The 19,821-nt window shown below is 35.4% G+C and overlaps 1 protein-coding gene across 2 annotated transcripts; it reads left to right on the top strand.

The window, feature by feature from the left end:
* The first annotated feature begins 308 nt into the window (after positions 1-308).
* Positions 309-16,710, top strand: proza (protein Z, vitamin K-dependent plasma glycoprotein a). 2 transcript variants are annotated; one of them, XM_059347139.1, is made up of 9 exons: positions 309-465; positions 2,502-2,661; positions 3,680-3,816; positions 3,909-3,933; positions 5,233-5,346; positions 6,025-6,159; positions 7,759-7,874; positions 8,555-8,672; positions 13,846-16,710. In XM_059347139.1, exons 2-9 carry the CDS (start codon positions 2,559-2,561, stop codon positions 14,379-14,381), a joined length of 1,284 nt encoding a protein of 427 aa, XP_059203122.1. In that variant the 5' UTR covers positions 309-465; positions 2,502-2,558; the 3' UTR covers positions 14,382-16,710. The 2 variants fall into 2 exon arrangements, with proteins under 2 accessions (XP_059203122.1, XP_059203123.1); XM_059347140.1 differs by having other exon boundaries at positions 340-465; positions 2,470-2,661.
* Positions 16,711-19,821: the final 3,111 nt, after the last annotated feature.

A 19,821-nucleotide genomic window follows, 5' to 3' on the forward strand; every position in this document is an offset into this window, starting at 1 on the left:
TGCTCCTCCTCCTCCTACTCCTCTTTTTTCTCCTCCTCCTCCTTCACAATATTCTAAATTCTAAAAGAGTTTTGTATTTTCAATTTTCATTCTCTCTAAGCCACAATCATCACAATTACAAGAAAAACAGACTTGAAATATTTCACTCTATGTGTAATGAATCTATATAATGTATGAGTTTCACTTTCTGAAATGATTGACAAAAAAACCTTTTTCATGATATTCTAATGTATTGAGCTGTAGCTGTCCTGTCCTGCAGCGCCCCCTGCTGGCTGCTCTTCATCATTACATCACCGGCAGTAAACAGTGAGCAGGCTCGGATGTGGTCATCATCATCATCATCATCATCATCAGCCGATATTTTGGATCGATAGGCCCGGAACGAGCATCAGCAGGCTGCGGAGTGATTCAGGACCAGAGCGGAACCAGACCGGGACCCGAACCTCCACAAACCAGTCCGGATCGGTAGGAACCTCTACTCTCTGTTGCTGCTGTTGTTGTTGTTGTTGTTGTTGTTTTGTCCCGTTACTGAGACACATATTAGACTTTGCACTAAAAACAGACATGTAAAAACATTTTTGCACGTGTAATATGTTTGCGTCTTGCAGGAAAACACAATCTGGTGATTAATGATGATGTGAGGCGGATTACAGCTGATCTGGATCTGGTTTTGTTATGAGCTAAATGCTATCAGGGGTAAAAAGCTGCACAGAGAAAGAGGGCGTGGCCTCTGTAATGAGAAATAAATACATTGTACTGTGACGTGCATTAGATTATTTAAGAGGCCTTCTATGTTTGTGTTTTATTGTGTAAATATGATTTATAATAAGGCCCGTAGATTATGGCAGCAGTGCAACAGTTAGCATGAAAACTGCACCATCACTGATGGTAAAACAGCATGAGGTCATTCAGCACTAATCCAATACTAAACTAATCATAGACAAGACAATAACATTAAGGATTACATCACATTTACAACATGCGTTTACATTCCCTTGGGACTGGGAGGTTTGAATTGATTCAATTTTTAATTTATTTATATTTTATGATGATAGATAGACTCAAAAAGACTATAAAGAGACTCAAAACAACTAGAAAGAGACTCTAGATGACCACAAAGAAACATAAAATGATTACAAAGAGACAAAAACAGCTACAAAAGAACCAGAAAAATACTCGAAAGGAATATAAAGAGAACAAAGAAACATAAAAAGACAACAAAGAGGATTTTAAATCCTCCCTAAAAACACACTTTTTCTCCCTGGCTTTTAATCCAGTTTAATTGGACATCGTGCAAAAACAATTTATTTAAAAAACATTAATTTATTTTATTCTATTTTTATTCATTTATTTTATTCTATTGTTGTACTATGTTTATGTATTTTAATATTTTAGTTTTTACCGTATTTCTGTGATATCTGTACAGCACTTTGGTCAACCCCGGTTGTTTTAAATGTGCTTTATAAATAAAGTTTGACTTTACTTGGCTTGACAAAAAAATCCTACCAAACAACTACAAAGACACCACAAAAAGACTTGAAATTGCTATAAATGTTCAAGATTTCCTTATTCGTCTCCCTTGGGAGGAATCTGTCTTGGATAAGGGAATATTGCTTCATGGATGAAACATTAAATAAATATTGCAACAGTCATGACAAATGTGCAAAACATTATCTTATCACTGCTACTCAGACACACGGCACTCAGATATGCACAAACTAATCACGTACATGTATCAAAAAACGTATAGATAGATAGATAGATAGTTAGTTAGATGGATGGATGGATGGATGGATGATGGATGGATGGATGGATGGATGGATGGATGGTTGGTTGGTTGGTTGGATGGATGGATGGATGGATGGATGGATGGATGGATGGATGGTTGGATGGTTGGTTGGTTGGTTGGTTGGTTGGTTGGTTGGTTGGATGGATGGTTGGTTGGTTGGTTGGTTGGTTGGTTGGTTGGTTGGTTGGTTGGTTGGATGGATGGATGGATGGATGGATGGATGGATGGATGGTTGGTTGGTTGGTTGGTTGGTTGGTTGGTTGGTTGGTTGGTTGGTTGGATGGATGGATGGATGGATGGATGGTTGGTTGGTTGGTTGGTTGGTTGGTTGGTTGGTTGGTTGGTTGGATGGATGGATGGATGGATGGATGGATGGATGGATGGATGGATGGTTGGTTGGTTGGTTGGTTGGTTGGATGGATGGATGGATGGATGGATGGATGGATGGATGGATGGATAGATGGATAGATGGATAGATAGATAGATAGATAGATATGTCTGTCTGTCTGTCTATCTTACTTAAGACAAAAGATGCAAGAAAACCAACCATCCAAAAAAAAGAGCAGAGCATATTAGTGAATATTATTGTGGTGCCAGAGATGCAGCCATTATCTTCCATTAAAACTTCCATTAAATCTTCCATTAGAACACTACTCTTCTTCATCTCATTGTCTCTGTAGAATCATCGTTACTCTGCTCGTCTTGTCTGTAGGAGAACACTTTGATCCTCTGCACCAACATCTGAACTGGGATCATCTCCAGAGTCACCATGAGCTCCTCCTCCTCCTCCTCCTCCTCCTCCTCCTCCTCCTCTGCTGCTCTGCTGTTTCTGCTGTTGGGGGCCGTGGCGGCTCTTCAGACCCCAGACTCAGGTGAGAGGGGCCAACATGGGGCCAACGGGAGGCCAGTTGGGTCCTAGGGCTGGGCGATATGGACCAAAAGTCATATCTTGATATATTTAGGCTGAATATTGATAAACAATATATATATCGTGATATTTTTTATTGCAAAGTGAGAGCAAATGTTCAGTCAAAGTCAAATATGACATGTCACAAGTAGTTTTATTAAAGCCATTTATTTAAGTTAACGTAAATACTGTATAACAACAGGAGAACCTTTTTTTGTGTGTCTGTTTGTGTCTTTTGTTGTGTCTTTTTTTAGTCATTTTGTGTCTTCTTCTGTGGGTTTTTTTTTTGTAATTTTGTCTTCTCATTTTGTGTCTTTTTTATCATTTTGTGTCTTTTTTTTTTTAGACATTTTGTGTCTTTTTTAGACATTTGTGTCTTTTTAATCATTTTGTGTCTTTTTTGGTCATTTTGTGTCTTTTTTTAAGTCATTTTGTGTCTTTTTTTAGACATTTTGTGTCTTTTTATGTATTTTTTTTTATCATTTTGTGACTTTTTCGGTCATTTTGTGTCTTTTTTTGGTCATTTTGTGTCTTTTTTAGTGTTTTGTGTATTTTTTTAGTCCTTTTTTAGTCCTTTTTACTTTCAAAACACTATCATGCTCAATAAAGAATTTTAAATGTGTCAAATGTGACCAAAGGTGTCAAATCTAACATATAAGAGGGTTCCATCCAGTTCTATCATTTGATACTAAATCTATTTGAGCTTGTCTCCAGTTTTACTTGGTATATCATCATCAAACTGAAACTGGCCTCATGGAGTTTACAGCAAGAACTTTAGAGGTAAATTTACAGTAGGGCTCCACGCTGCTTTGTTTTCTAGTCTGATGGAGGCAACAAGTCTGGATTATTTGGAGCTTTTGGACACTCCACAGGGTTAACTTCTGTTTGGTCAGACTGTTCTCATGAACAATTTGTATAATTTCCTACAAGAAGAAATGCACTGAAATGAGACTAACCGGCTGAGACGTTCCCTGTTCCTCCAGTGTTCCTGGACAAGCAGCAGGCCAACCTGATGATCTCCCGTCAGAAGAGAGATGTGGAAGGCCTGGAGCAGGTCTGCATGGAGAAAGTGTGCAACTACGAGGAGGCCAGAAAGATCTTCAAGGACTCGTACCGCACGGTGAGTACAGGACTCCACCAGAAACCTCTTACTTTCTGTCTCACCTCCTCTCTGCTTTATCTATTTCATGAATGTACCATTTTCTCCCACAGGATATCTTCTGGTCGGTCTACATTGGTGAGTGCTGCGTCAAAATGATTTTTTATTATATATTCATTATAGTGGGGCAGCTTAGCTAGAAATGATATAAGGATTGTGCATTTTATGATAAAAGCGTCAAATTTGGTACACTTGTAGCCAAAGATATATAGAACAAAATTCGATGTGGAGGCACGACAAATTTTCAATATGGCGGCCATTTTCAAGATGGCCGCCAGTGACCGCCTGTTTTGAGATTAAATTTCACATTAACAATAGATAATAAGTGATAGAAACATACACTTTGGTACAGTTATAGCCAAAGACATGGGAACATGCGGAGGGATCAAGACTTTATCAAAAAAATATGAAAATTGATCTAAAAGCAGTTGTCACTGGCAGCCAATTTGGAAAATGGCCGCCATATTGATCATTTATGAGGGTCCATATCTGTTTTATTTGTGTATTTGGCCATAATGGTACCAAATTTGATGCTTATATTACATATTGTTAATGTGAAATCTATTATATATTATCTATCTATGTATGAAATTTAATCTAAAAACACTTGTCACTGCCATTTTCAAGATGGCCGCCAGTGACTGCTTGTTTTGAGATTAAATATCACATTAACAATGGATAATAGGTCATAGAAACATGAAATTTGGTCCAATTATAGCCAGAGAAATGGGGAACATGTAGAGAGATCAAGACTATTAATCTTAAAAAATCTATTATATATTATCTATCTATAAACAGTTGTCACTGGTGGCCATCTTGAAAAATGGCTGCCATATTGAAAATTTGTCGTGCCTTCACGTCTAATTTTTGTCATATTAAAAGTCTTGATCCCTCCACATGTTCCCCATGTCTTTGGCTGGAACTGTACCAAACTTTATGTTTCTATCACCTATTATCAATTTTTAATGTGAAATTTAATCTAAAAACAGTCACCACTGGCGGCCATCTTGAAAAATGGCCGCCATATTGAAAATTTGTAATGCCTCCACGTCTAATTTTTGTCATATTGAAAAGTCTTGATCCCTCCACATGTTTCCCATGTCTTTGGCTATAACTGTACCAAATTTTATGTTTCTATCACCTATTATCTATTGTTAATTTGAAATTTAATCTAAAAACAGTGGTCACTGGTGGCCATCTTGAAAAATGGCCGCCATATTGAAAATTTGTCGTGCCTCCACATCTAATTTTTTTTTTCTTTGGCTACAAGCATACCAAATTTGACGCTTTTATCATAAAATGCACAATCCTTCTGGTTATCTGCCCCACTATGACCACTACATTAAATGAACTCCTAGGCTTTCTGTTTGTGTTCAGACGGAGACCAGTGCATCGAGAAACCCTGCAAGAACGGAGCCATGTGTTCAGACAGCGTTGGAGGCTACGACTGCGTCTGCAAGTCGGGTTTCACAGGAGTCCACTGTGAGAAAGGTGAGGAGGAGGAGGAGGAGGAGGAGGAGGAGGAGGAGGAGGAGGAGGAGTCTGCAAGTTGTACCTGGTTGTCGTAGTTAATTCTCTTCTCATGCGGTGGGTGAATGCTGCAACTCAAAGTTATAATAGTTTTGGATTTTTCAATAGTTTTAGTTTAGTTTGAATTTCATTGTGAATTTTTGTTTTCAAATTCAGTTAGTTTTAGTTAGTTTTAGAGTGAGTTTGCTAGTTTTAGTTTAGTTTTTATTAGTTTTAGTTTGTTTGTAATGGGCTATGTGTTGGGTGCCAGATTCAAAGAGGTCATTTTGTCAAATTTTGTCTTTATTTCCTTTGGTTTATCATCTCAGCCCCAATGAGGTTATTAACTCTTACAGTTCCGGGTGTTTTGAATGTTGGTTGGAGTGTAGACATCCCAGTCTCAGTAAATATATTTACCATGTGTTCCTGCATGTTCACTAATAGAATCCTCTTTCTAATAGAAACTCTGGATTATGTATGAAAAAAGTTGACAAAGACGAAAACGAAGGACATTTTCACTATAATTTTAGTTAGTTTTGTAACCACAAAATACAGTTTCATCGTTTTTTAAAAAACAAAAAAATGTTTTTCCAATTCTAGTTTTTGTTATTTCGTTAGTTTTCGTTAACTATAATAACCCCTTGTGTTTCCACCATGTAGACCAGACTCTGTGCACCCTGGAGCTGAACAAAGGCTGCTCCCAGTTCTGTAAACCAGGCTACACGTCCTACGAATGCTCCTGCGCCCCTGGATGGAAGCTCAGCACCCAGGAAAAGGACAAGTGTGAGGCTGCAGGTACGTCTGTTGTCACTGTTTCAGTCTAACTGAACTAAAAAAACGCCCCTAGTGGTCGGAGGACCACCTGGCCTGTGTTTAATCTGTGTTTAGTGCAGGCGGCAACCTCCTGGTCTGAGCAGGGAGGCAAACCAGGAAGTGCCTTAAGCTGCATTCTACCGAAAATTACAGCAAAAAGATTTCTGTCCATTCATTTCCATGCAAAATGAGAAAACTTCTCACTTGATTTATTCCCTCAGAAATGTTTTTTAGGACAACACTATGGTCTCAATCACTAGTAAAAATCTTCTTCAAGACAATCTGATGTTAAGAGAGAAGCAGAGCAATGCGTATCCACGGCAACGTGTCAATAAAGTTATATATAGCGTTATATAGATATAAAAAAGGAGGTTTAGCGCTTTGGTCTCATAACTTTGACCCTTTCACTGTATTTTCACTTAATGACAGTTTATTTGAACGTTTTCATTCATTCCATTAAATGTCTTGTTCAGCGTTCGGTTGGACTAACAGACACTCCAAGGAGTCGCTGCTCAGTTTTCTGAGGTCAGGAACCAACATTTTGTTTTTGTTTATTGCCCTGTTAATGCTAATTCATGTTAGCATTAACTGGGATGTTTATTTTGGCTAGCAAAAAACAAAACAGTGAAAGGGTCAAAGTTATGAGACCAAACCGCTAAACGTCCTTTTTTAATATGTATATAACGTTATATGTAACTTTATTGACTCGTTGCCGTGGATACGCATTGTTCTGCTTCTCTCCTGATGACGGCTCGTCTTGTTAGTGACCTGTCAATCAAAGGTAGCCCCGCCCCAAATCATACGATCCTTTATCTTCTATTTTCTTCTAAATGGGGACATTATTTACACTATTAACATCAGATTGTCTTGAAGAAGATTTTTTACTAGTGATTGAGACCATAGTGTTGTCCTGAAAAACATTTCTGAGGTGATAAATCAAGTGAGAAGTTTTCTCATTTTGCACTGAAATGAATGGACAAAAATCGTTTTTGCAGCCAAACTTAGCGCCCCCTGCTGGAATTTTGGTAGAATGCCGCTTAAGGCACTTCCTGGTTTGCCTCCCTGCTCAGACCAGAAGGTTGCCGCCTGGCTCAGACCCGGAGGTTGCCGCCTGGCTCAGACCCGGAGGTTGCCGCCTGGCTCAGACCAGGAGGTTGCCGCCTGGCTCAGACCCGGAGGTTGCCGCCTGGCTCAGCCCCGGAGGTTGCCGCCTGGCTCAGCCCCGGAGGTTGCCGCCTGGCTCAGCCCCGGAGGTTGCCGCCTGGCTCAGACCAGGAGGTTGCCGCCTGGCTCAGAACCAGAGGTTACCGCCTGGCTCAGGCCCGGAGGTTGCCGCCTGGCTCAGACCCGGAGGTTGCCGCCTGACTCAGACCCGGAGGTTGCCGCCTGGCTCAGACCCGGAGGTTGCCACCTGGCTCAGACCCGGAGGTTGCCGCCTGGCTCAGACCCGGAGGTTGCCACCTGGCTCAGACCCGGAGGTTGCCGCCTGGCTCAGACCCGGAGGTTGCCGCCTGGCTCAGACCCGGAGGTTGCCGCCTGGTTAACATAAAGTGTTTCTAACCGTCTCCCGTTCTTCCTCAGTGACTTTCCCCTGCGGTAAGGTGAACAGTCTGAGGCGCTGGGATAGCAGACTGAGCGAAAACATTCGCAGCAACTTTGAAGGCCTCAGGTGCTCTTCAACAGAGTGTCCCTGGCAGGTAGGAACACACACACCAAGGTTATAATAGTTTTGGATTTTTCATTAGTTTTAGTTTTAATTTCGTTGTGAATTTTTGTTTTCAAATTCAATTAGTTTTAATTAGTTTTTACAGTGAGTTTGCTAGTTTTAGTTTAGTTTTTATTTTTTGAAAATGCTTAGTTTTAGTTTAGGTTTTATTCGTTTTAGTGTTAGTTTTAGTTTTTTTGTAATGGGTATGTGCCTTCATTTCCTTTTGGTTTATCATCTCAGCCTCAATAAGGTTATTAACTCTTACAGTTCTGGGTGTTTTGTATTTGGGTTGGAGTGTAAACATCCCAGTCTCAGTAAACATATTCACCATGTGTTCCTGCATGTTGAAATAGAAACACTGAATTATGTATGAAAAAAGTTGACAAAAACGAAAACTAAGGACATTTTCACGATAATTTCAGTTAGTTTTAGTTAGTTTTGTAACCACACAATACAGTTTCAGTTAGTTATCGTTTTTTTTAAAAACTCTTGTTTTTATTTTTATTTCAGTTAACGAAAATGTTTTTTTAACTTTAGTTTTCGTTATTTTGTTAGTTTTCGTTAACTATAATAACCTTGACACACACACACACACACACACACACACTGTGACACGCTACAGGTGACAGTGAACCAGAGTCTTATTGCTTCATGTCTTGGTGTCTGCAGGCTCTTCTGACCAGCTCAGAGTCTGCAGGTTTCTGCAGCGGCGTCATCCTGAAGGAGAGTTTGGTGTTGACTTCAGCTCAGTGCGCCAACAAATACAGCACCTTCAAGGTGGCTGTTGGTGAGTTGGTGGTGTTGGTTTTACCACGATTACTGCTACTACCAATAAAAGAAACTCCAGAATACAATGCCTTTAAAAAAGTATTCATAAATAAGAAATTTACTCTTAAAACCAGATAAATTAAAGCTGGAAGCAGTGATGAACTGGCCCGAGCAGAGTGACCTGATGATTATTTGGTTCTTACCAAGATTAAAAAAAAACTTTAGATTTAGAAGTGTTAGATATTTATCTTGTTAGATAGTTAGTTTCTTATTTTAAGCGTTCAACATGCTTGTTTTTAGATTTAATAATCTTAATTTAAGAAATCTTGTCAAGGTAAATTATCTGTCCATGCAGCAAGATCATTTCCCTCAGATTTACTGTTTTATCTGGTTTTATACTAAACACCTTTTTTTGCAGTGCATGTCTAATCATGTTGATGATTAAGTTTCTTTTTCTTAAAATAACTATTTCTGTGTCTCTTTATACCTCAATGTACATCCTTTTTTTGGTCATTTTGTGTCTTTTTTTGGTCATTTTTACGTTTTTTTTTTCTTTTTTTCTTTTTATGTCTTTTTGGGTGATTCTACGTCTTTTGTTTCTCTTTTTGGTCATTTTTGTGTCTTTTTTTGTGTCATTTTACATCTTTTTTTCGGTCACAAAATTACCAAAAGAGACACAAAATTAACAAAATAAATCAAACACTTCTAAATCTAAAGGTTTTTTTTTTATCTTGCTAAGAAACAAATAACTGTCAGTTCACTCTGCTCGGGCCACTTCATTAATTTATCTTGTTTTAAGAGTTAATTTCTTATTTTAAGCGTTCAACATGCTTGTTTTTAGATTTAATAATCTTAATTTAAGAAATCTTGTCAAGGTAAATTATCTGTCCATGCAGCAAGATCATTTCCCTCAGATTTACTGTTTGATCTGGTTTTTAGACTAAACACCTTTTTTTGCAGTGCATGTCTAATCATGTTGATGATTAAGTTTCTTTTTCTTAAAATAACTATTTCTGTGTTGCTTTATACCTCAATGTACATCCTTTTTTGGGGATTTTTTTCTTTTTGTGTCTTTTTTTGGTCATTTTGTGTCTTTTTTTGGTCATTTTTAAGTATGTTTGTTTCTTTTTTTGTTTTGTTTTTTTCTTTTTATGTCTTTTTGGGTGATTTTACGTCTTTTGTTTCTCTTTTTGGTCATTTTTGTGTCTTTTTTTGTGTCTTTTTACATCTTTTTTTCGGTCACAAAATTACCAAAAGAGACACAAAATGAACAAAATAAATCAAACACTTCTAAATCTAAAGGTTTTTTTTTTTTATCTTGCTAAGAAACAAATAACTGTCAGTTCACTCTGCTCGGGCCACTTCATTAATTTATCTTGTTTTAAGAGTTAATTTCTTATTTTAAGCGTTCAACATGCTTATTTTTAGATTTAATAATCTTAATTTTATAAATCTTGTCAAGGTAAATTATCTGTCCATGCAGCAAGATCATTTCCCTCAGATTTACTGTTTGATCTGGTTTTTAACACCATTTTTTTTGCAGTGCACGCTTGTATATATCCATAACACATACGTGCATATTTGTGTCTCATGCATCTGGAGGGGGCAAAAAAACCTAAATGACTTTAAAAAATACACAAAATGACCAAAAAAATACACAAAATGACAAAAAAAATACACAGAATTACCAAAAAGACACAAAATGACCAAAAAAAGACACAAAATGATTGAAAAAATACAAAATTACTTTAAAAAAAAGACACAAAATGACCAAAAAAAGACACAAAATTACAAAAAAAGACACAAAATGACCCGAAATATCTGTCCATGCAGCAAGATAATTTCCCTCAGATTTACTGTTTTATCTGGTTTTTAGACTAAACACCTTTATTGCAGTGTGGGGAGGTCATTTTATGCCTATTTTTGGTCATTTTGTGTATTTTTCTGTAATTTTATACCTGTTTTTTTTTGTCATTTTGTGTCTGTTTAGGTCATTTTATGCCAGATTTTTGTCATTTTGTGTGATTTAGATTTAGATTTAGATGTGTTAGATAATTTATCTTGTTTTTAGACACCCCTTTTGTTTTTGTTTTTGTTTTTTAGTGTTCAACATGCTTATTTCTATCAATCTTAACTTAAGAAATCTTGTCTAGGTAAATTATCTGTCCATGCAGCAAGATCATTTCCCTCAGATTTACTGTTTTTATCTGGTTTTTAGACACCATTTTTTTTGCAGTGCACGCTTGTATATATCCATAACACATACGTGCATATTTGTGTCTCGTGCATCTGGAGGGGGCAAAAAAACCTAAATGACTTTAAAAAAGACACAAAATGACCAAAAAAATACACAAAATGATTGAAAAAATACAAAATTACTTTAAAAAAAAGACACAAAATGACCAAAAAAAGACACAAAATGACAAAAAAAATACACAGAATTACCAAAAGACACAAAATGACCAAAAAAAGACACAAAATGATTGAAAAAATACAAAATTACTTTAAAAAAAAAGACACAAAATGACCAAAAAAAGACACAAAATTACAAAAAAAGACACAAAATGACCCAAAATATCTGTCCATGCAGCAAGATAATTTCCCTCAGATTTACTGTTTTATCTGGTTTTTAGACTAAACACCTTTATTGCAGTGTGGGGAGGTCATTTTATGCCTATTTTTGGTCATTTTGTGTATTTTTCTGTAATTTTATACCTGTTTTTTTTTGTCATTTTGTGTCTGTTTAGGTCATTTTATGCCTATTTTTGGTCATTTTGTGTATTTTTCTCTAATTTTATACCTGTTTTTTTTTGTCATTTTGTGTCTGTTTAGGTCATTTTATGCCAGATTTTTGTCATTTTGTGTGATTTAGATTTAGATTTAGATGTGTTAGATAATTTATCTTGTTTTTAGACACCCCTTTTGTTTTTGTTTTTGTTTTTTAGTGTTCAACATGCTTATTTCTATCAATCTTAATTTAAGAAATCTTGTCAAGGTAAATTATCTGTCCATGCAGCAAGATCATTTCCCTCAGATTTACTGTTTGATCTCGTTTTTAACACCATTTTTTTTGCAGTGCATGCTTGTATATATCCATAACACATACGTGCATATTTGTGTCTCGTGCATCTGGAGGGGGCAAAAAAACCTAAATGACTTTAAAAAAAGACACAAAATGACCAAAAAAATACACAAAATGACAAAAAAAATACAGAGAATTACCAAAAGACACAAAATGACCAAAAAAAGACACAAAATGATTGAAAAAATACAAAATTACTTTAAAAAAAAAGACACAAAATGACCAAAAAAAGACACAAAATTACAAAAAAAGACACAAAATGACCCAAAATATCTGTCCATGCAGCAAGATAATTTCCCTCAGATTTACTGTTTGATCTGGTTTTTAGACTAAACACCTTTATTGCAGTGTGGGGAGGTCATTTTATGCCTATTTTTGGTCATTTTGTGTATTTTTCTGTAATTTTATACCTGTTTTTTTTGTCATTTTGTGTCTGTTTAGGTCATTTTATGCCAGATTTTTGTCATTTTGTGTGATTTAGATTTAGATTTAGATGTGTTAGATAATTTATCTTGTTTTTAGACACCCCTTTTGTTTTTGTTTTTGTTTTTTAGTGTTCAACATGCTTATTTCTATCAATCTTAACTTAAGAAATCTTGTCTAGGTAAATTATCTGTCCATGCAGCAAGATCATTTCCCTCAGATTTACTGTTTTTATCTGGTTTTTAGACACCATTTTTTTTGCAGTGCACGCTTGTATATATCCATAACACATACGTGCATATTTGTGTCTCGTGCATCTGGAGGGGGCAAAAAAACCTAAATGACTTTAAAAAAGACACAAAATGACCAAAAAAATACACAAAATGATTGAAAAAATACAAAATTACTTTAAAAAAAAGACACAAAATGACCAAAAAAAGACACAAAATGACAAAAAAAATACACAGAATTACCAAAAGACACAAAATGACCAAAAAAAGACACAAAATGATTGAAAAAATACAAAATTACTTTTAAAAAAAAGACACAAAATGACCAAAAAAAGACACAAAATTACAAAAAAAGACACAAAATGACCCAAAATATCTGTCCATGCAGCAAGATAATTTCCCTCAGATTTACTGTTTTATCTGGTTTTTAGACTAAACACCTTTATTGCAGTGTGGGGAGGTCATTTTATGCCTATTTTTGGTCATTTTGTGTATTTTTCTGTAATTTTATACCTGTTTTTTTTTTGTCATTTTGTGTCTGTTTAGGTCATTTTATGCCTATTTTTGGTCATTTTGTGTATTTTTCTCTAATTTTGTACCTGTTTTTTTTTGTCATTTTGTGTCTGTTTAGGTCATTTTATGCCAGATTTTTGTCATTTTGTGTGATTTAGATTTAGATTTAGATGTGTTAGATAATTTATCTTGTTTTTAGACACCCCTTTTGTTTTTGTTTTTGTTTTTTAGTGTTCAACATGCTTATTTCTATCAATCTTAATTTAAGAAATCTTGTCAAGGTAAATTATCTGTCCATGCAGCAAGATCATTTCCCTCAGATTTACTGTTTTTATCTGGTTTTTAACACCATTTTTTTTGCAGTGCACGCTTGTATATATCCATAACACATACGTGCATATTTGTGTCTCGTGCATCTGGAGGGGGCAAAAAAACCTAAATGACTTTAAAAAAGACACAAAATGACCAAAAAAATACACAAAATGATTGAAAAAATACAAAATTACTTTAAAAAAAAGACACAAAATGACCAAAAAAATACACAAAATGATTGAAAAAATACAAAATTACTTTAAAAAAAAGACACAAAATGACCAAAAAAAGACACAAAATGACAAAAAAAAATACACAGAATTACCAAAAGACACAAAATGACAAAAAAAATACACAGAATTACCAAAAGACACAAAATGACAAAAAAAAGACACAAAATGATTGAAAAAATACAAAATTACTTTTAAAAAAAAGACACAAAATGACCAAAAAAAGACACAAAATTACAAAAAAAAGACACAAAACGACCCAAAATATCTGTCCATGCAGCAAGATCATTTCCCTCAGATTTACTGTTTGATCTGGTTTTTAGACTAAACACCTTTTTATTTACAGTGTATTTATGTGCATGATCTTTGAGAATCCCCTGAATCTTAATGTCTCCTCTTCAGGTAAACAAAGCACCGACTACGAGGACGGAGAACGTTCTCTGAATGTGAAAGTGGTCCACAACCACCCGCGCTACGTTCAGGGACGTCCTGAGTACGACCTGGCCGTCATCGAGCTGAGTGACCGCATCGTCTTTAAGAAGGAGGTTGCCGCCGCCTGTCTGCCGGAGAGGGACTTTGCGGAGAACGTCCTGATGACCAGAGACAAAGCCGCCATCGTGTCCGGCTGGAAGGACCCCACCCAGGGCGCCGCCTTCCAGGGGAACCTGATGCTGAACTCGCTGCAGTACAAACCTCTGGCTGAGTGTCTGGAGACCTTCCCCGACCTCATGACCACCCGGCTGGGCTGCACCGAGCCCCGGCCCAACGCCGACTGCACCATGAGCTCCGGCAGCCCCCTGCTCACCCTGCACCGGGAGGTCTTCTTCCTCACCGGGGTCGTCATCCAGCCGCCCGGCGCCGACTGCAGCCGAGGATTCGTCTTCCAGAAGGTGTCGCGTCACCTCGGCTGGCTGCAGACGCTCATGAGCTCACGCTAGTCTGAGAAACATGGAGGTTAACGGAGATGAAGTACCATAGATATGTATTTATAAACACTAGATGGCTCACCACGCTGTTACACAATGAGGCCAATGTTCTTGCATGGCGGCCATCTTGCCACAGGCAGCTCATAGCATCATAGTCTATGTTGCATGTAGCATTTAAATAACCAGAGATTGATTCATTTTAACCCTCTGGAGTCGCCAAAAGCTCCAAAGCATGACTTGTTCATCATATCCAGACGTAAAAACAAAGCAGAAAAGACACAAAAAGAGAGAAAATGACCAACAAAAGACACAAAAAGACACAAAATGACTAAAAACAGACACAAAAAGACAGAAAATGACCAATAAAAGACAGAAAATGACTAAAAACAGACAGAAAAAGACACAAAATGACCAAAAACAGACACAAAAAGACACAAAATGACCAACTTAAGACACAAAAAGACACAAAATGACTAAAAACAGACACAAAAAGACACAAAATTACCAATAAAAGACACAAAATGACTAAAAACAGACACATAAAGACAGAAAATGACCAAAAAAAGACACAAAATGACTAAAAAAAAGAAGACACACAAATACAACATGGCATTAAAACATGTTTTAAGTGGTGAATACAGGCAGGATGAAAATGATTCAGAAATGGACAAAATAGCCCAAAACTCCATAGAGTTAAGCTGATTTTCAAATGGTTTGGTTTGTTATAAACCTCAGAGTTGTGGTTATGTTCCTGCATACTCAAGAATAACTTATATAAAAATGTATTAAAATTATTCTTGAGGGAACATAACCGAAGGAACATAACCAAAACTCTGAGGTTTAGAACAAACCAAACCGTTTGAAAATCGGTTTAAAATGAATCAATCTCTGGTTATTTAAATGCTTCGTGCACCTTAGACTGATGTTATGAGTGGGCGAGCTGCCTCGAGCCATCTAGCCTTTCTCATAGATATCTATGGGAAATACAGTTTGATGCAGGTAAATAAATATTAAAAACAGGGAATCACATTTTCATTGAGTGTTTCTAGTTCAGGGGTCAGCAACCTTTACTAACAAAAGAGCCGCTGTTGGCAAAAAAAGAGAAAAAATGTTGGAATGGAGCCACAAACCTTATCTTTTTATGGTTTTGGACTTCTTCACCATGACGTGTTGGTATTATTGTTTTCAGCACAACATCAACTATATGACCTGATTATTATTTTTTTCAATTTCACTTACTGGATCAACATTTTGAACACAAAAAACACACAAAAATAATTACAAAAACACACATAAAAAACACAAAAATACACGTAAAACGGATAAAAACACACAAAAAACACATCAAAAACATTTTTTTTAAATTACAAAAAATACACACAAAAACACATAAAAACACAAAAATACACATGCAAAACAGATAAAAACACACAAAGAAATAACAAAAAACAGTTAACACAAAAAAAGCTGAATGCACACTGCAAAATTCGAAAAATCGGTGCAAAAAAAGGAAAATCATGTTACTACACTTGTTACAAAACTAACTAAAATTATAGTGAAAATGTCCTGATATTAAATCTATTTCATCTATCTGGTTTTGTATTTTAAAATCTGGCACCCAACAAATACCCCATTACAAAAAAACTAAAACTAATAAAAACTAAACTAAAACTAAGCATTTTCAAAAAATAAAAACTAATTAAAACTAGCAAACTCACTCTAAAAACTCATTAAAACGAACTGAATTTGAAAACAAAAAAATCATAACGAAATTTAGACTAAAACTAATAAAAACTAAACTAAAACTAAGCATAAAAAAAAATAAAATAAAAATTAAAACTAGCAAACTCACTCTAAAAAACGAATTAAAACTAACTGAATTTGAAAAATCCAAAACTATTATAACCTTGGCCTCCACTAATGATAAATGAACATTAAAATGTGAAGAAATAACCTTTTAATTTGGTATAATTGTTTAATTTGCTGACCCCTGTTCTAGCTCCACCTTGGTTTTGTCTCTATCTCCTAATAATAATAATAATAATAATAATATCTCTCTCATAATGGAAACTATAACATCCATATAGTCTCACTCTAAGTTATTTAAGCTTCTGTGGAGTTCCTGTTTCATCCACCAGGGGGCGCCCTGATGACAGAACCACAGAAGAAGAGTCTGTCGGGTCAGAAATGAATTATTCAGCATGTGTTTAGTGATGTTCATCCCTTTTAATAACCTTTATGTGATGTTATTTTAGTGACTACTGTTCTGGTTGACTTGGACCTTGTAACTCTAACAGCTAATAAGTGTCCTCTGAATGTAATAAACCATAAAAACACACAAGATTCACTTCTTCTCTCATTGTTTCAGGATGTTCACCAGTTATTCTGGATGCTGAGGACGATTGTTAGTTGATTGTGATTATGATTCATTTTGAATGTGAACTAGTTTTCTTTCCGATCGTCGTTGAGACATTTGACTCAGTAAACAGTTGAAGCAGTCTGGAGCAGCTGACTGACCTTTGACCTCTCTGTTGGTTCTGGCTGCACATCAGAACAGAAATAGTTATGAAAGCAAAGGAAAGTAAACACAGGCCTTAAAAAGACTTCAAGTGATCATTCCAGTCAAAATAATAATGATGATAATAATAATGATTATGATAATAATAACAATAATAATAATAACAATATTGTTAATGATTATGATAATAATAATGATAACAGTAATAATGATAATAATAATAATAATGATATAACAATAATAATAAATAATAATAATATAAAATAATAATGATAATAAGGATGATAATAGTAATAATGATTATGATAATAATAACAATAATAATTATAAAATAATAATAACAATGATAATAGTAATAATAATAACAATAATAATAATAATAATTAAAATAATAATTAAAAATAATAATAACAATAATAATAATAATAATAATAAAATAATAATAATGATGATAATAATAATAATAATACATAAATAAATAATAATAATAAAAATATTAATAATGATAATAATAATAATAATAATAATTCTGTCAGGTACTGCACATCATCCTGTGCAATGAGTCACATTATCATCACAACAACAGGCCTCATTGGTCAGCCCCAGCCCCTCACAAACATCATGTATATATATATATATATATATATATATATATATATATATATATACATGATGTTTGTGAGGGGCTGGATGTGTGTGTGTGTGTGTGTGTGTGTGTGTGTGCAAAGGCTTATGTTAAAATGGAAGATACATTTACATAATTCACTGTTTTGGAGTGTGTTAGACGTCAGGAGGTCTATTATTATTATTATTACTGTTATTATTATTATCATCATCATTATTACTATTATTGCTATTATTATTATTATTATTATTATTATTATTATCCTGCACCAAGCAGAGATCATCAGTTCCTCCACTCTGCAGCTCAAACCAGCCGTATCTCTTTAAATCTCTCCAGCAGCCTGATTATTCTGCCTGTTTGTGCTGATATTAGCTTCCCTCGCTGCCACATACCCTCGTGTTGTCTGGCAACATTTTCCCACAGACCTCTGAGCTTCTCACAGCCTCCTGGTGAAGGCCAGGGCCCAGTCACACAGGAGGAGAAAAGGAGGCAGAAGAATGGAAAGAGAGAGAGAGAGAGAGAGAGAGAGAGAGACGCCACAGAACACAAAAACCTGGCCTGCCACTTCTGATCGGGCGCCTGAAAAGGACAGCCCTGAAAGCTGGGGCCCACGTTGGCTGTTGCCATGGCGCTCACCTAGGAGATGGCTCCTTTCTCCCAAAAATGGCTGTGCTCCTTTACTGGGCCGTCCAGTGGAGATTAATGTGAGTGGAGCTCCTTCCTTCCTGAGTCTGCTGCTGCCAGCTCCATTTATATGCTCCAGCTTACAGATAATATAACGACAGCTACACTTAAAGCTGCTCTGAGCTGCTGGGGATTCATTCTAAAGTCTGTTTCATGTTTCACCTCCATATCACAGATTATATTCCATGAAACAAACCCAAACTGCAAAAAGCCACCTATCAAAAAGAAGAGAAAACGTGCAAAAATTGGCAAGACTTTCCAAAACAAGTAAAAATATCTAATCTTAAGGAACCCAAAAATACCTTAGAGCAGGGGTCTCAAACTCAAATTACCTGGGGGCCACTGGAGGCAGAATCAAAATGACCAAAAGAAGACATAAAATTACAAAAAAAAAAGACAAAAAGAAAGACTAAAATGACTATAAATTACCAAAAAAAATTAGTAGTTTAGTAATTTTGTGTCTTTTTTGGGTCATTTTGTGTCTTTTTAAAATATTTTTGTCTCTTTTTTGGTCATTTTGTTTCTTTTTTAAGTAATTTTGTTTTTTTTTCTGTCAATTTGTGTCTTTTTTGTCATTTTATGTCTTTTTTGTAATTTTGTGTCTTTTTTGGTCATTTTGTGTCTTTTTTTAGACATTTTGTGTCTTTTTTTAGTCATTGTGTGTCTTTTTTAGTCATTTTGTGTCTTTTTTTTTGTCATTTTGTGTCTTTTTTTAGACATTTTGTGTCTTTTTTTGGTCATTTTGTGTCTTTTTTTATAAGTCATTTTGTCTATTTTTTTGGTAATTTTGTGTCTTTTTTGGTCATTCTGATACTGCCTCCAGCGGCCCCCAGGTAACAAGCTGTAATATCTGATTTAGATAATTAAGGACCAGAACAAGTGAAACAGTGGAACATAAAAGATGCTGACTAAGAAGAACTGTCTTATCAGACAATAAATAAGCAGATATCCCCTAATCTAAGATATTTAATCTGAGTTATATTTCAGTTTTTGCAGTGAAAAACCTGAGCAGAATGGGGAAGCGAGGACGTGACGTGAATGCGGAGAGGGACAAAATATCAGCAGAGAGAAAAGAGACAGAGTGAGAGATGTTTGACAGGCTGAGAACACAAAGAGATGAAGATGAGTTCTAGATGAAGAGCAGGAACAGATCCAGAGACCTGGGATTTATAATGTTGACACAGAAAACAAGTCGGTCCTGTGGATGGGTTGATGGACCTGCAGCATATCAGACATGAATGAAAAGGCCCTGGAGAAATTATTACTTTGAAATATCAGTTTTATAATTGTAAGTGTTGATGAAACAGCTTTGTAACTGTTGATATTCTAGTTTCCAGCATGTATTTACTCAGTATAGGTCATAAAATCTCAGCAACAAGCTGTAATATCTGATTTAGATCATTAAGGACCAAAACAATTAAAACAAGTGAAACAGTGGAACATTTTGTGTCTTTTTTTAGTCATTTTGTGTCTTTTTTTTTTAGTCATTTTGTGTCTTTTTTTAGACATTTCGTTTCTTTTTTTTGTCATTTTGTGTATTTTTTAGTCATTTTGTGTCTTTTTTTAGTCATTTTGTGTCTTTTTTTTTAGTCATTTTGTGTCTTTTTTGGTCATTTTGTGTCTTT

The sequence above is a fragment of the Centropristis striata genome, chromosome 13 (assembly GCF_030273125.1).
Source record: "Centropristis striata isolate RG_2023a ecotype Rhode Island chromosome 13, C.striata_1.0, whole genome shotgun sequence".
NCBI classification, from domain to species: domain Eukaryota; kingdom Metazoa; phylum Chordata; class Actinopteri; order Perciformes; family Serranidae; genus Centropristis; species Centropristis striata.

Coding starts and splice junctions, on each gene's coding strand:
- proza (XM_059347139.1), top strand. CDS start 2,559: ATGAGCTCCTCCTCCTCCTCCTCCTCCTCCTCCTCCTCCTCCTCTGCT. Junction 3,817..3,908: donor TCAAGGACTCGTACCGCACG/GTGAGTACAGGA, acceptor TTTCTCCCACAG/GATATCTTCTGGTCGGTCTA. Junction 6,160..7,758: donor GGACAAGTGTGAGGCTGCAG/GTACGTCTGTTG, acceptor GTTCTTCCTCAG/TGACTTTCCCCTGCGGTAAG.